We start from the raw sequence: 18239 nt of genomic DNA, 5'->3' as shown, positions 1-18239 counted from the left end.
AGCGAGCAGGGGGTGGAGTCCCCCAGTTTTAATTATTTATTATTATTATTATTATTATTTTTAATAAAATACATACTTAAAGTAGTCCATTATCTTTTTCTTCCAGGCAGTGTATCTTGCAAAATTCTTTGGTTATTTATTTGCATACATTTACATATAGTAAACAAACATTTCTAATGTAAAGTCTTTATTGAATGGTTCTTCCTGCATGTCAGAGCACTTTCCAGTGGAAAACCTGATACTAGTGAAGTTGCACAATTTTTTAAAATGTATATGTTTAGATCTTTTGCTAGACAGTATCTCCTTTAATAATGTAACTTTCTTTCCTTTTCTCAGATAAGAATAAAATTTTGTACATAAGCCTTTTAGAATCCTGAATATTTTTAAAAAGTTAATTCCTTGATTTAATTAACATCTAAGTTATGTGCTGCCTTTTGAAGTTTTCAGTTAAGATCAGCTTCCCACCTGATGTACTGTACCCTTTTTCATGTTTTGAACTTGTGGGTAAAGAAGGTTCAAAAAATGAACCAACAAAACATACACAGTTGATACTGTTATTTAATTTAAAACACTTTTAAAATAATACTTAACATTCGTAATATCTGTGAAAGATAGAGGGGTTAAATCAGTGGAATGCATATAGAGTACAACAGGGCCCTGATGAAAGTAATTTTGCTCTGAAGGTAGCATTGCTAATTTTTTTACATTTTTAAGAGGCCGCTGTAATTCTATGCATGTTTAAATTGATCACATCTTTGAACTCCTGCCAATTTACCCATTTCTCCTGCTGGCCATGGCCTCTATGGAAAGCACGAGTGAGCTAGCCTTTATCCATGGGAGGGAAGTAATCCTGTAAATAGCAAGTTAGCATTTACATCTGTATACTGGGAGTGACATCCCTTGGGACTCACAGGATGCAGCTTAAAACTTGTTGATGAAGAACCTTTTTTACTATTGTGCAGATTGGAATAACTGACAAGAATTCAGATGTTGGAATAAATGTTGAATGGTATATCCAACAAAAAATCTTGTTGCTTTGAAAATGAACAAAAACCAAGACATTATAAAATATGTCAATGTTTCTGTATTGAAATTATAGTTATAATGGCATTATTTTTATGTTGAAATTTTAAATAACAAATATTTAAAGCATATTTAAAAGATGGAAATGTTGGTGTTATCCAGTGTAGCACAATAAATAAGACTGGGGTGGTTGGACATCTGGACCATTTCATATTAAAATGGGGGGGGGGGGGGACAGCCAAAAAATTTCAGCTGTCCTAAAAGTAATGATACAAATGGGCAGGAAAAGATGAGTGGACTGTAACCCCTTTAAATATAAGTAAATAAGCAAAACCTCCTCGCACTATGTAAATGTGTCCCACACACTGCTCTCAATAGTTTGAGAGGCCTGTATGATGTTAAATATACATCACATTGAGATACTTGAGTAAATAAACCATCGCAGTATAGACAAAAGTGCAAAAATAGACATCAAAGTGGTGCTTAGGCAAATTAACAAATTATAGTATAAAAATAAAAAAATTGAGACCATCCAGATTTCCAAGCTTCTTTTAGCAGTAGTTAGTACTTGTGCAAGAAGCTTAAGCTGCAGTACATGCATGTATTCTGTCCCTTCATTTGTATATATGAATAATGCCAGGCAAAGAAACAGGCATTTCCATATTCTGAGGCAGACAGGATATGGAGACATTTTCAGACATCAAAAAGCCAGGAGTCAAACACTAGTTGAAGACTAGATTTATGGATTATATAAAAAAAGGCTTAACTATAATTGATAAGCTGTTATCATTTCACATTTTCTTTTAAAAGTATTTTTTCTCAATGAAATGCAGCAAATAGTATTTGCATTAATGATTTGGTATATAATTATAACATTTGTATATTTAAAAACTTTCTGACTGAATTAAAATAAGTTATCCAAGCACTTGAGCCACAATAGAACCTTAGGATCACATATTTGTTTTAGTTCCATTTGATCATATATATATTTCAAAGGTATAGAATAAAGTTCATACACATACATTTAGATATTTGATCACATCTATTTTCTGAATGGAACTAAAAAAAATCATACTATTAGGGATTCTTCCATTTCTATCTTCTATTTGTTTTTTGCAGTTTTAATTTTTCATTAACTATTTGTAAAGCACTTTGAGCTACGCTTTTGTATGAAAATGTAGTAATAATTGTTATTAGTGATTTTTATTTGGCAGAACATTATTGTTCTAGTGCTCAAGTCTCCTTGTGCATAGTTTACTTAGAAAATTATATGCAAGTTAGTTTTACAGATATTTTAATTCTGCTTCACCTACATTAAAATACCTGCTGAAATGCTTCTTATGAACCATATGAAAGCTGGCCTAAACTGGGTAGACGGCTCTTGCTCCAAATGCTTTGAGTTTAAACTATAACTATTTTAAATTACCATATTTAATATATTAAGGATAATGATGTATTGCTTCATATCCTTTATAACTTAAAAATCATGTAATTGGTTGGATTCATTCCAACAAGACTTCTCTATTGTATATCAGTTCTAAACATAAAGATTTTGTAGTCAAGCAAACATGAAGTAGTTTGTCCTGTACCACTCTGCACATCACTTCTGTCACTGCCATAATAACATTAGTCTAAGGATAGATTCCTGGTGAAAGCCCCTTGTGCATCTAATAGTTTTTACCATCCTAATCCACTTTTCACACTTTCTCACTGTATGGTCAGATGCCAACTATTCATTCACACTGTTGTGCACATAGGAGGCAGTCGAAGGGCTTAAGAGATTTGTCTGTCTATGCTGGACCGGGGGTGGTGATGTGTACTAACTCTCTCCTCTTCTCCAGAGAGAGAGAGATGTGTATTGATTGTCATTCATTTTGTGAAATTTGTAAATTGTATGTAATACAAACAAAAATTTTGATCAAAGAGTGTATTCAAGCAAAGTTGTTTAAAGCAGGGAAATAAGTGTTGGTAATGTAGCAGTACAATTGACAGAAATCTCTTAGCCTTCAGTTGTCTCCTATATTGGGACCATATACTAAGAGAGTTCTTTTCAGAGTTACAAGTTAAAATCTACTGAGCACATTGTCTTGTCAACCAAGTACATGTGTTGAGCATGAGGGCAGCTTAGAAACAAAAATGTATGTGCACACACAAATAGAAGGAAAGAAAAGTGCATATGTACACATTGGCAAAAGGCCAATAGCTGTCTACAGAGATTTTAATTCCAGGGTTTCTGTTTGACTTTAGCTCATTTACTTAAAATTTGCTGAAGGATTCAGTGAGCGAGTTAAGTAATTTTCATAATCAAAGAGCTTTACTCTGGTTCTGAAGTTGGACATTTGGAAAGTTTGAAGTCCATATATAAAATTCCCATTCCCTACATAAAGTAAAGAATTTAGAAAAATTCTACAACAACATCAGGGGAAGAAACAGGCTGGGGTATTCAGTGCTTCCAAGACAATATTTAAAAAGCTGAGATATAAGTATTGTAGCAACCGCACAATACGGGAACGCGATTCCTACACTTCACAACCCGTACAGGGGGGTGGACGATGTTTGAAAGCATAATAGCACAACCATATTCGGTCCACGTCCCCTCTTGCCACGATTCCCTTCTTAATAATTTGCAGCAAATAAAACACAACAGGAAGTGGAAAAAAATATATATATATATATATTAACAGTGGCTGTTACATTAACTTGACCGGTGCCTGAGTGCCCCTTAGTGAACCCCTTCCCCAGACGCCCTCCCTAGCGCCCAAATACTAACCCCCGGTTTGACACAGACAAAAAAAAGAAAAAAGGTAAATAATAAGAAAAACTGTTCTTTGAGAATGCAAAAGATTAGATTTCACTTAGTCCAAAATATAGGAAAACAAGAAACGCTGCAGTTTAGTTCCTCCGTGAAAGCAGGAAACACACTCGTCCTTTGGCGGAACGGCTTCTCCGCGGACTATCATGAAGAATAAAACTCAGGAATCCAACTCACCAGACGGGAGCACCCGGAGAACACCAGACCCTGGCCTCTTCTCGGGGATTCGTCCTTGAATATTTCTTCGGGGTGGCCACCCATGAATAGCAGACGTCCCTGGGTGAAGTAAAATCCTGAATAGTTCTTAAAGCATGGATAGTCGCTGCGATGCCTTCAGCCTTATCCTTTCTTTTTTCTCCTCCTTACTTGTTCCGCCATTCCCCTTAAAAAGAGAAAGTTTCCCGCTGAAAATCCTTGCCCCTCTCGGTTGTTATGGCAACCTTACGCCAGCAACAGGCAGCTGGAAAGTGTACTCGGGCGGGATCCTCCCAGAACGGGACATCACCAAAGGTGCCTGAAGGGCTATTTAAAACACCCTCCCAGTCAACCTCATAGAGTGATGGACAATTCAGAAGGCTAACCCGACTGTCCGTTATGTAGCCTTGCTACAGTATGCCATTGTTTTTTGTTTTTTTTTAATTTATCTGGTAATTTTCCTGCTAACACTATCTGCAGAATTCAAAGTAGAAAAGAAAATGTAAATTTACAGAGAAATGTCTTTTCCACCGGTTATGTATTTTGCATTTAAATGTGAATTCTACTGGTATGTATTAGCATATGTAAAACATTTTACTCAAATTTTCACTGTTAGATGTGCACATACTAATTTGGCCAGTGGCACCAATGCTTAATAGAACACATGTCGGACCTTTCCACAGTTGTCCAGGGGTGATGTTTAAAATCTGTGCATAGAAGTGTCTGATATCCTTAACACTACTTTCTAGTGTGTATAGTTCTTGCATGTATTGTAAGTATTGGTGTTGTAGTTGGCATTTCTGCTTCTCAGATAAATTTGAATATTTTATGTGTGTATTGCCCCACAAGTACCTGAGTACATGTGTTAGATTTGCAACTCTTAATTAGCACAGTATAAGGACATTTTTGTTTTCATTAGCAAGTTTTTTTTAATGAATGTGTAGTGCGTGGTTGGAATAGACTTACCTCCTCTTGACCCTGTAATGGATAAAGCAGGCTCAGAAAAAAGATAGATGAAAGAAAAGGAACACTTATAAGCTTAGGAAAATTTACCCAAGTTTTCATTTTTTTATACCCTTACATTTCCAGCAAAACTTTTCCCAGTATTTGGAAGTTTTAAATAAAACTGTATGCCATGGTAAGTTTTATTTCATGAAAATATCCCACCAAGAAATTCACTTAACAGAAGCCATTGTTTTTCTGATAGAATGGATAACAGTTGTAATGATGGTGCATAGTGGAACATATAAATGTAAAGAATTTCTAGATAAATGGTTAAATTCCTATGTAAATGACTATGAAGGAACAAATTAGACATGCGAGTTAATAAGGATTAGAGCAAGACAGACAGGGGTGGCGACGGTTCTGATATTCTTAAAGGAATACTCTACTCACAACTGTATAGTTTTTTTTTTTTTTTTGGTACTGCCCCCCCATGCTGCTTGTTGAGCTTTTGAATTGAAGACAGGACTCTTTACCACTAAAAGAGGTGAAGAAAGGTACTTCACATTTGTGCATGACTGATGTTCCAGAAGTATGTAACAATATTTCAATAAAAAATGCATATGTTTTGGGCATTGCATGCATACGACTGAATAACTGCAGCAGTTTGGGTCCACTTGGATGCAATGGTATAAAACTTCAAAACTTTCCAGTCTTTAATGTAGTTTTTAATTGAAAATACAGTGTGTGTGTGTGTGTGTGTGTGTATAGCTATATACACTAAAATATGTGCATGTGTAATTTATAGTTATGGTCGTCTGAGGGAATAACAGCCTAAAACGAGGATACATTTTGGGGCAGCAATCTGACCGTCCCCATTTACCTAATGATTCAAACAAAAAAAAACACTTGATAGTGTGAAAAACAAACACAAATTGCTGCCACCAGAATAACATTACTGCTCCAATAAAGACTGTTTCATCTGCTGTCAGGTAAGTGAGGAGCTCCTTTGCCGTGACGCCTTTTTCCAGGCAGTTGTGCTTTTATGGCCCTGAGGCTGGAAGGGCCGGAGTCAGTTGCCTCCATTGGGTGATTTCTCTGCACCGTGGATGAAGAAAAAGAGAAGACAACGGAAGCACCCCCTCTCGGTTGAGGGTGGTATAACATACCTGGGAGGAATCCGGTGAGCTCTGTCATAGATGCGTGACACAGTTACCTTGCTTTATTGAACAGTAGATAGATAGATACTTTATTAATCCCAATGGGAAATTCACATTTTCCAGCAGCAGCATACTGATACAATAAATTAAAGAATGATAATAATGCAGGTGAAAAAAAGACAATAACTTTGTATAATGTTAAATGTTAACGTTAACCCCCTGGGTGGAATTGAAAAGTCGCATAGTTTGGGGGAGGAACGATCTCCTCAATCTGTCAGTGGAGCAGGACATTGACAGCAGTCTGTCGCTGAAGCTGCTCTTCTGTCTGGAGATGATACTATTTAGTGGATGCAGTGGATTCTCCATGATTGATAGGAGCCTGCTGAGCGCCCTTCGCTCTGCCACAGATGTTAAACTGTCCAACTCCATGCCAACAATAGAGCCTGCCTTCCTCACCAGTTTGTCCAGGCGTGAGACGTCTTTCCTCTTAATGCTGCCTCCCCAGCACACCACCGCGTAGAAGAGGGCGCTCGCCACAACTGTCTGATAGAACATCTGCAGCATCTTATTGCAGATGTTGAAGGACGCCAGCCTTCTAAGGAAGTATAGTCTGCTCTGTCCTTTCTTGCACAGCGCATCAGTATTGGCAGTCCAGTCTAATTTATCATCCAGCTGCACTCCCAGATATTTATAGGTCTGCACCATCTGCACACAGTCACCTTTGATGATCACGGGGTCAATGAGGGGTCTGGGCCTCCTAAAATCCACCACCAGCTCCTTGGTTTTGCTGGTGTTCAGTTGTAGGTGGTTTGAGTCGCACCATTTAACAAAGTCATTGATTAGGTCCCTGTACTCATCCTCCAGCCCATTCCTGATGCAGCCCACGATAGCAGTGTCATCAGCGAACTTTTGCACATGGCAGGACTCAGAGTTGTATTGGAAGTCCGATGTATATAGGCTGAACAGGACCGGAGGAAGTACAGTCCCTTGTGGCGCTCCTGTGTTGCTGACCACAATGTCAGACGTGCAGTTCCCAAGACGCACATACTGAGGTCTGTCTTTAAGATAGTCCACGATCTGTGCCACTAGGTATGAATCTAATCCCATCTCTGTCAGCTTGTACCTAAGGAGCAGAGGTTGTATTGTGTTGAAGGCACTAGAGAAGTCTAGAAACATAATTCTTACAGCACCACTGCCTCTGTCCAAGTGAGAGAGGGATCGGTGTAGCATATAGATGATGGCATCCTCTGTTCCCACCTTCTCCTGATATGCAAACTGCAGAGGGTCAAGGGCGTGTTGAACCTGTGGCCTAAGGTGGTGAAGCAGTAGCCTCTCCATGGTCTTCATCACATGTGATGTCACAGCAACAGGCCGAAAGTCATTCAGCTCACTAGGATGTGATACCTTTGGGACTGGGGTGATACAAGATGTTTTCCAAAGCCAGTATAACAGGTTTCAGTTGTAATTTTAAACATGATTAATTAAGGATGATATAAGAGAGTTTACTATTAGGACACTGGAATAATGTCTGCTGTAATTAGAACTTTACATTCATGTTAGTGTTAAATTATAAATCAGTCATTTCAATCAGTAATAACAATTTATAACATTACTATTGTATTGTCTCAATTTATATATTGATGTTAAGGTACAGTGATAAAGTATCAATTTACATCAAAAACCTGAATATTTATTTAAGTAATTGCAAACTTTTGAACAGTAGCATATACTGAATATGTACAAGCACTTTGTACTAAATTATAAATTCAGTTTACTGTGTTGCATTGATTTATTTGAGACTATTGTCTTTTTGTTGAAGGTACAACAGAAACACTGGAAATGAAAAATGATCTACTTGAATACCTCCATATTGTTATCGTAATTCCAGCGCGACACAAATTGTCTCCAGTCATTTTATTCTCAGCCTTTTGTTATACTATTAAGTTTGTTTGTTTTGCAAATACAGTGAGAAATTCTTGTGAATTATAGATGGAATATATAGGAATAAAATCACATACTTTATACTATTTTGTTATACATGTTTGATTTTGCAAGAAAATCGGTTTAGTTTTCAAATAATTAAGCAAGACATGTTAGTGAACAGTTCGGGTCAGTGGAAATGCAGAGGTCATTGTAGCCCTCAAGAAATAACCCTAGTTTGTTATTATTGTATTTAAACTAGTGTTGTAATGCTCAACATTTCCAAGTGAAGAACTAAAACAACAACAAGTTAATGGAGTACTTGGATTTAGACTGAAGAGTGCATGCAGTATGTGCACATTTTTTCTGGTATTTGATTTGATCAGATCAACAAGTATTATTTATGCATACTATCAGATTAACATACTGTGTTGTGTGGCATTTTTGTGTATTTCATGTGACATAAACAACCTAATTATTGAAAAATTTAAATTGATTAAAATTTTACGAAAAGACAATGTTATTGTAAAAAAAAGTTACATTTTTATTGTCAAGGAGAGAAAATATGACAGTTAAGGCTTTTAACAGGAATGGACCCTGCCTCAATACAGTAATATGGCTGGAAAACTACAATATATGCATTTGACATTAGAATAACAATTAGGCACACAACCTAAACAGATTTAGAAAGCAAGGTAAAGATAAAACTTAGAAAAATATTTTAATACATGCATGCAATGGTTCACCCATTAATTTTCTTAACATGCTTTGTTGTAGTTCGTAGTGATGTAGAATTGGTGCCTGTCTCCACACCTTTTTGGATTCAACGAGGAAATCCAGGATACAGGTCTTAATTTACAGGTTCAATGCAATAACCTTCTGTCAGATCATTTGTATTCTTTTTATGTTCTTAAAAAATTCAACTTATAAACTTGTAATTGATATTGGAAGTCGTGCTTGCAGTAGATTGACCCTAATTGAATCACTTTTTCCCTTCTGCTTTCCTTTTTTCTTAATTCAGTCCAGGATTGATAAATTGTTTCCTTCAGACATTAACATAACACACTTCATTCATTTAGAAAGATTGTTGCTTTTTAATACAATTTGCTGAATGTTTAGACCTGAAGTTTCATTTAGTGTATAACCCGTGTCCTAATGTGTATCTTTTTAATTCTTGAGCAATTGACAGAATTACTAATTTTATTGGAAAACCTATATAGAAATTTTAAGATGGCAGTTCCGAATAGCAGCATGTAAACCACCACTGGTAATCAATCCTTTTAAGTTGGGCCTTTTTACTTTATTTATTTTTATTTTTCATAGTAGCTGTAATCTCTTCTAGATTGATTTAAAAAAAAAACACTTAGCTAAATAGTTTCGCCTCTCACTTTACATATATTCAAAAATTTTTAAATTTTAATTTCTTCCACCTGTATCATTTTAAACCAAAAAAACACCTGTTTAATGTCAGTGCAGCAGATTCATTGCTGCTCCACCTTGCCAAAACATCCAGTTATCTTTCTGGCCTTGACTCCCAATCAGTCCTGTAGTAGGTATAGGATAATTGTTGCACACATACTATTTGAGGATGTAAAGAAAAGCTCAATGGCTCAGGAGTTCAGTATAAATAAAAAAATAAAAAAAAGTCACTTGATGCATCACCCAGTCCTCTACTGTTTGTTTGGCTTTTTTTTGAGGGATAATAGTCTAGAAAAGTATAAAGAAAGCAGAATCCACTATTCAGCACCTCACTTCAAAATTGCATTTCAGAAAAGGTTTATATAAAAATAAAATATCCATAGCTGTGTTAGAGATTGCTGTTACAGGTGTCTGATTTCTTTAAAAAATGTTTCAGTATTTCCTTTTGTATTACAGTATATATCTTGACATTTTCCAACCTGCTTAATTCAGTACAGGGTTTTGGGGGGTAGTACCTGTCCTGGGAGCATCGGGTACAAGTTGCTCCCAACGCTATACAGAATAGCAGTTCTTTACATCGTAAAACTCGCATATTCAATTGCACTCTGTCAATGGGCAGAATGTTCAATTGATCAGACAAGCACATCGTTGGAATGTGGATCCATGGACAAGTGCTCACCACTCTGCCACCATGATACTTTATTTTGGATCTTGTATTTGCGAAAGCTCTTTCATAAATTATTGGTACTTTCATAAGATGTGATATTAGTTTCTTGCAGATGCCTATTTTTAATGAAGTCTGGCAAAATTACTTAAGGATATTCTTATTTGTCTTTATTATACTGTATACACACATGTAGGAACAAGGCATTCTGTGAAATTTCTTTATGAAAAATCTGTAAAATATCCCCAGTTGTAAAATGCTCTCTGTAACTTTTATCTAAAATGCGTTCTGTCTGTCCGGTTATTTCCTATGTTGCTACTGTTGTCTAGAGCACGACTTACACAGCATTGTCTGTTCTGTTGGAGAGACTGATGCCCAGATGTGATCTCGTATTTGAATTTAACTAAGGGCCGTGTTTCTACTGGATTTGTACCTCTCTTTAATTGTGTACAGTAATAGGATCTGTGTATTTGATTACAATACACATTTTAATGTTTGTGCTGTGCAAAACTCTAAAGGCATATTTCTGTGATGAACAATATGAAAAATACTTCTTTAATTAGAAGACCAGTGCTCCTACATCTGCAAAAACATGTTAAGGTGTGTATTTGAGAACAAATGAAAATATTAAAAGTAATTTAACATGAACGTACTAAACAAAAACAATATTAGTATTTAAATATTTTAATTTGTTTAGAGTATTTGCCTAATTTTATATTTTCGTTTCTAATATTAAGGCTTTGATTGAAAAATAAGTATTCTGAAATATGAATGTTATTACATTCTAACATTTTGCCGATATATTGCATACGTCATGCCAAGTATTATTTAGACATAAAATATACTTTTATAAACAACTTTGCTCCTCACCGCCTGTTAATTTATTAGCAGCAATTCCTGTTGCGCTGCACAACAGAAAATGATTTTAACACTAAAATTGTTTTTCCAAGATTTTTTTTTAAATATATACAACTTTTAAAAATGTGTCGAGTTTTATGTTGCTCAGTGATAACGTAAATAAGTAGTATTTCATATTGAAATAAAATGTGAAACGGTTAAGAGAACATTTTATAGCTACTGTAAAGCTTAGCGTTAGTATTCTTTTATTGTACTGCTTAAGATAAAGATTGCTAACAAAAAAAAAAAACATCTCACTGACATGGCATGCATTCTCACAGTGTACTTTTAAATTGTTTCCCCCTTTGAGAGGCCACCTTAAGCACCCACACGCAGATTACGCAACACAGTTGCTGAATTTTAAAGAAGAAGCGTGAACATACGACCGACACCTGTGCTATTAGTGAAGAAAGTCCTGGCGAAAGTAAAGTCGGCAGCACACAGCAGTCAGACGGCATGTCACCAGGAATAGGACTTGGGTGGCTTTTTTTTCTTTTCAAACTTAGGGACATCGAGCTATTTAATACATATCCGAAAATCGCGTGATACATTTTAGGTTGCATTTAACTCGGCCATCGGTTAGGTATGTTTCACTTGGAAATCGCACTTGAACACATGACAAATTTCACTCATTTAGTCTGAAGGAAAGTTGTGCTCAGTCTGTAGATTTGTGACTTTCACTCTTGAGGGGCGTTACTTATTTTTGCATTAAAGTGGGTGGTATCTATGCTAATTACGTTAATTTTGGCACCGTTTTGTCTAAATTACACTGAGTTTTGAACGTTACGAGGATTGAATACTCAATATATTTTTTCCAAGACAGTGTTTCGAAAGCAGACAAATTTATCAACATGTTTTAAAGGCTGATATACTCTAATGACCACAATGCAGTGCGACTACTCATTTGCATGCGATGGGTGGAATTTTCCATCCTCTTTAGTCAGACGCAGACCTCGCATTATAAGCAGAACAACGTTTAACCTCAGCAAGTGAAGACGAAAATCGGTACCAAATAATGGCCAACTATATCCATGTGCCTGCTAGTGCCCCCGATATCCCCAAGTTAGATATTGCTGTAGATGACCAGCATTATAAAGCAGGAGCACTGAAGCTGATCCAGGAAATCCGACCGGCTTGGAATCATTCCTTGGTGAAGATGAAGGTGAGTGTAAGAGTTTGATGTATTCCAAATACAGTAAGTGGATATGAATGGGGCTTTTTGTTTCTTCGGTTATTTTCAGAGAGGGAGAAGCTGAAGGTCATTTCGGCACGTTCACTCGGAATATATGTAGAAAAAGGCGGCATTTGCATTGAAATACGGTATTTTGGACAACAAGAAAAGGAGAAAGCGGTGTTAAGTTTTTTAGGGGGTGGGGTCAATTGTCGGGCCTCTGCAGAAAATGTCTTGTATTCCACGTAGACGTCAAATTACAAAATCGAGTAGCAGCGTTAGAGAAGATGCAGGTTGGAAAGTAAAAAAATATCAGCATAGTGCAATTACCAGTAGTGTGCTGGCACCGTTTTCGTTATACCAGGAGCTGCGCTTCACAAAGACATAATCAAGGTTTACGTCAGAGTGTAAATGCAACACCAGCCTGTCGATGGGGTTTGTGCAAGACCATGTCTAGACGAGAAAGCAGCGAACAGGAAGGTAAAGTAACGCACCCACGGCGCTTTTGTAGATTTCCTTCCTCATAGCTTTTCCTTCTGCAGATTAAATATATTGGATGATGGCTAAGGTGTTTAATGAAAAGTATTTGTGTCATTTAAACGGAAATCGGAGCTTTTGGATGGACTAGGGTGGCGAATTTCTGAGAGTGTGAGATGTCTCTTAATTAATTGACAAAACTCGTATTTAATTCTTGCGCGCTAGTAAAGCAAGATTCTTCCAGGCGTAGTGAAAACTGTTGGAAAGCGCATACTAAAATGACATTTTACGCACACGTATATGTGTAATACAAGAATTTGGTCAAATGCTGTTGTATACGACCTTGCAGTATAATATGTATATGAATTCGGTCAGTCTTGTGCTTAAAAAAAGTAGTGTTTATGTATGTGAGCGTGTGTGAGAACTCAACGTGATATAAAGAACTGTAATTATTATTATTCAGTATTGCATACCAAAAATGTCCAGCTCTCGCACGTTGCTTTTGTTTCTTTTGAAGTTTTGTTTCACAAATTTTGACTAACTTCTTGAGAGAACCCCTGTAAAGAAATACAATTCTGCATTATGTATCTTTTTCTTTTAAGTACTGGGAGGGAATTTTGAACACAGTATTTTGTTTGGTTACTTTTCTCATTTACTGACCTTGATTTTCTTTGTACTGAAACAAATAGATTTCCTGTACTATAGGCACACTTAACACTGGCATAATGTTCCACTAGTACTTTACTGTTCTTTGTCTCAAATGTCAAGATTACAAGCAGAGCCAATACTGGTGTTAACACAACATAGACAAGAAATTGCTGCCTTCTGTCACACAATTTCAGTAGATCAAGCAGTGTTTTCTAATTTTCTAGTATTTATGCTGCTTAAGCATTTACCTGAGTGTAATTTGTTTAGAATGTTGGCTGTCGCACTCCATCCATAACATAATATATAGTATATATAACACATGGAATGTTCGTATGTGGTTGAATCAGATCAGTGATTGGAACTTCAGTGTCATGAGTGAGTCTAAATCTGCCTTTTCAAAATCTCCTGCCCTTTCACTGTGTAGAGATGGTACCTTCTTGTTATATGTGCATGTGTTTTGTTTTTGTTTTTTCCCCTTAGTTTAAACTCTCACAGTCCTGAAGATGTGCATGTTAACTAGCAATTTTAAAATGGCTCATTGTATGTGAATTTCCCCTTAGGATTAATAAAGTATCTACAGTATCTATCTATCCATTGTGAGAGTTGATGTGTGTGAATGGACTCTTTGATTTAGCACTTTTGCTTTGTACACTGTGTCTCATGATGGCAAGAGACCCAGACTCATTGAAACCCAGAATTAGGTGAAGCAAGTTTGAATGACTTAAAATGGGAAAAGGTAAGTGGTAAACTGCCAGAGGTTTAAATTTAAAGTTTAGGTTAGCAAAAACTGAAAAAAGGATATTTCTAATAGGTTACAGCCTGCAGATGTCCTGTAGCAAATAAATTAAATTAACCCTTGCAAGTAGAAGCAAACAGTTTGCACAAATGTCCCAACTTCTCTTGATTACTTAAAAACCCACTCTCTTAAAGTTGGAAAAGACTGTGTTAATACATCCTCTAAAATACTACTTGGACAATATTCCAGTGTTTTTTTCCAACATTTAACTTTTAAAATTAGTCAGTATGGCCCTAATAAGGAAGTAACATTTCCAATAATGTTTACTTGCCTGCTTTGATATAAAACATACAAAAAACAATCTCCAACATGAATCTGTCATTGTGGAGACAAATAAATGTTAAATCCATCAGTCTGCTGTAATAATCACAGCTGAATTAGTAGTACAAATTGTAATTCTTATCATTAGTACATTATTAAATTTATTATTTAATTCTTGAAAAGAACAGGCCATTCAGCCCAAGAAGTGTACCAGTCCTATTTAGTATTTTTCCAAAATAATTCCTGGTCAAGTGTTGAAGATCCTTTTAAGTACTACTATCTACCACAATACTTGGTAATTTATCCAATGTATTTATGGTTCTCTGAGTGCAGAAAAACTTTCTAATATTTTTGTGAAGTCTACACTTTACCAATTTCCATCTGCATGCCTTGGTTGTTGTCAAAGAATGTATTTTAAAGTAATAACCTCAATCTACCGTACAGACTTCCTTCATAATTTAAAGCTATTTGATCATGTTACTTCTTGATCTGAAATTGCTTCAAATCTTACTCATAGGTCGTACCTCAATGTCATGGATTCAGCCTAGTTGCTCTTCTCCATACTTTCTCCAGCACAGTTAGTTTTTTTTTTTTTTTTTCTTTTTTCTTCTTCATATTGACACCAGCAGCCACCATTTTAACAAAAAAAAAACCTTGCACTATTCCATTCCATCTGAACTAGTGTGGTGCTGAGGTGTCACCTGTTGCATGCCTGCACTTGGGTACTAAGGTGGTTTGTCACGTGGTAGGTGCGGCATTGTGCTATATCGGCACATGCTCCTAACCCCGTTCCTTGACACCAGAAGAGGCAATATTAGTACTACACACATCAGGATGTATCATTAGTTATTATTTTCTGTGCTTTAGTTACTTCCCAGTTAAACTTTTACTGGTAGTTCTGTTGTGTTCTGAAGTAAAAATCCTGTTTTGTCTTTTTTCCTACTCTTATCTGAAGAAATAATACTGCCTAATGTCTATTCACTGCAAGCATTCACCATGAAAGATATTTACTGTGCAAACTCCAACTTTTAACAGTCATTCATCTCTGTCAATCACAGGATGTAAAATGTGAACTCCATATGCATTATGCATGAGAAATTCTTGGAGGCTGTTATTCGAAAAGCAACTGCACTGTAAATGTCCTTTTTTTAAAAAAAAACAAAACTGTTAGATATGTGGACAGTGTTAATATTAATGTCCGCCGTAATGTACTTAAACATCAGTTTTAAGGTACTTTAAGCACATGCCAGAAACTGATAAATCTAGTTTGAAGGTTTGGGGATAACTGAAGTTATCACAGCAGGAATTAAACTTGGGAAGGATGCTTCTTCATTGCTGGACACACATTGTCACACTGTGTTTATACTGTACATGCTTACACAGTTACATGCTTAATTTTTTATTGCACTTGTCTGGAGTAGTAATAATAATTCTTTGCATTTAAATGGCGCTTTTCTCACTACTCAAAGCGCTCAGCAATTGCAGGTTAAGGGCCTTGCTCAAGGGCCCAACAGAGCAGAGTCTCTATTGGCATTTATGGGATTCGAACCGGCAACCTTCCGATTGCCAGTGCAGATCCCTAGCCTCAACGCCACCACTCCGCCTGTGTATATTACATAACCCACAATGGCAATATACTTACTGTATGATATTATTTATTTTTATTTTTTTACTGTATGCATTTTATGATCCCAGGCGTGATGGTGAGTTTATATGGGGTCCTTTTGTGCATATGAAGTATACTAAACAACATATTTCCTAACTCTTCTATACATTTTTAAAAATAGGCAAGCTTTGTTAGATGAGAAAATAAAAGGCCAGTCATTTTCCCATTGCTTTACTCATCTCCAGTTGGAGTGGCATAGGCCTATCCAATTACCATGACCTATCAAAGTCTGTAAAGGAGGACAGAGGCAGTCAGCCTTTGATACCTTATCAGCCCTGGGTGTGACTAGTTTCTGCAAGGTTTTGTAGTATCTTTGTGTAATGTAAGTCGTCACTTTTCTTTAAAAAAAAAAAAAAAAAAAACATTTAAGATGAACTAACCACATATTACTTGTTTCTGAAGGCAGCATGGTGGTGCAGTATTTAGCAGTGCTGCTTCAGGGTCTAAAATTCTCAATTCACATCCCATGCTCCATTATTGTCTGTTTAGAGTTTGGATGTTCTCATCATATCTGTGTGGGCATTCCTCTGAGTACAGTGAACCCCGTTTATCACGGTTAATCCGTTCCAGACTGTACCGAGATAAATGAATTTTCGCGAAGTAGGATTCTTTAACTGCGAAAATATTCAATTTATAAATAGAGTATAGAAAACCTGTTTACAACCTTCTAAATATGTTTTTTTAACATTATTAGAGCCCTCTAGACATGAGATAACACCCTTTAGTCGCCATTACACTTGTATTACCCAATATATTAGACAAAATAAGAGAAAATAAGACATATTAGACGTTACAAATATCATATTATTATTATTGTACTGTACATTTAATTACACACACACACAGTTCTTACACACAACCACTAACCTATGAAGGCACGAGCTCAGTAGGAGAGTCTTCAGGTTGTAAGCTGGAGCACTGATTGCACCCTCAGAGGACACAGTTGCCCCTGGGAAAACCCCTGAAACAGCTGACAGTCTACCTTTACATTGCTCCTTACCCTTCTTACTTGCGCTATAACGCGCGATAAACCTCTCACGTGGTACTCCGCTTATTTAAAAGTATTGTGTAGCACCTTTCAGCTTTGGAATTGGTTGTTTTGTTTCTCTCTCTCTCTCTCTCAGACATTCTCTGTTCCTGGCGGAACTGTCATCTCTGACTTGTCATGGAGCACGTTTAAACTTTTGAAAAGAGACAAATGTTTGTTTGCAGTGCTTTGAATAAAGTTCTTTTTTTTTGTGTGTGTGTGTGTCTGTGCAAATCTGTGACCCAAGCGTGACAAGGTGGTGTAGTATCTTCAGAAGGTTCGTCGTTGTCTTCTTCCGCTGAAGGAGTACTAGGAGTAGGCAGTGGATGTCTGGGTGCGCGGCTGAAGAACATCTTGATAGACAGTTGCTGGCGCTGTCTTTTCATATGCGTGAGGAGGCTTTTGTAGGGTATTGCCATCTTTGATCATATCTAAGAGTTTCACCTTCTTCTGGATGGTAAGCATCTTCCGCCGGTGCTTAGTTTCATTGTCAGAAGGCTTAGAAAAAGCAGCACGTTTAGGAGCCATCGTGGGGCTTAGATGAAAGTTCTCAGAAAGCGCATGCGTAGTGACGTAAGCGTGTATGAGAAAAAATCGCGATAGAGTGAAGTCATGAAAGTCGAAGCGTGATATAGCGAGGGACCACTGTAGACTAGTTTTCCTGGCACTTCACCTAAGGCATGCAGAAAATGAATTGGTGATTCCTGTATTTGAGTGTAAGTGTGAAAGGGGCGGGTGATGCTGCCCATGGCCATTTTCTGTCTTACACCTAGTTTTGTTTGGATAACCTCAGTCTGCTTCAGCCTTGAATTGAATTAAGCAGGTTTAGAATGTGTGTCATGTTACCTTTTCTATTGATGGCCCTGGGGAGCCAAAGGGTATCCCAACCGTAACTCAAAAAAATCATGAACCATCCACTATTAAGTCAGTCGTTAAATGCAGGCCATATTTATGCACACAGACATACTGAGTAAGATCTACCTCAAAGTTTGCCTATACTGTGAGAGGAAAGCAGAGTACTACCACTGCAGCAAGATGGTATTTCAGATATTCTTTATAATTTTGTATGCTGTATTGGTCCTCAACCAGCAATGCATTCCTTCTGTTCTTTACCAAGCCATTATAAATTAAGAAAATCATTTAAAACTGTTACCAGAAGTG

At 36.6% G+C, this 18239-nt stretch overlaps 1 protein-coding gene across 6 annotated transcripts in view; it reads left to right on the top strand.

The window, feature by feature from the left end:
* Window positions 1-18239, top strand: part of etnk1 (ethanolamine kinase 1) — a 104804-nt gene that overhangs the window by 7833 nt on the left and 78732 nt on the right. Inside the window, exon 1 of one of the 6 annotated variants that reach the window (XM_028815753.2) lies at window positions 11954-12194. The exons of 3 other annotated variants lie outside the window; for them this stretch is intronic. In XM_028815753.2, coding sequence (XP_028671586.1) covers window positions 12048-12194 — 147 coding nt within the window. In that variant the 5' untranslated portion in view covers window positions 11954-12047. Of the gene's footprint in view, window positions 1-11953; window positions 12195-12566; window positions 12684-18239 lie in introns of those variants that run through there. 2 more of the 6 variants (XM_028815736.2, XM_051930163.1) reach the window with 2 other exon arrangements.

The sequence above is a fragment of the Erpetoichthys calabaricus genome, chromosome 1 (genome assembly GCF_900747795.2).
Source record: "Erpetoichthys calabaricus chromosome 1, fErpCal1.3, whole genome shotgun sequence".
NCBI classification, from domain to species: Eukaryota; Metazoa; Chordata; class Cladistia; order Polypteriformes; family Polypteridae; genus Erpetoichthys; species Erpetoichthys calabaricus.
Note: the sequence above shows the minus strand (reverse complement) of the source record. Positions and strands in the feature narration are given on the sequence as shown.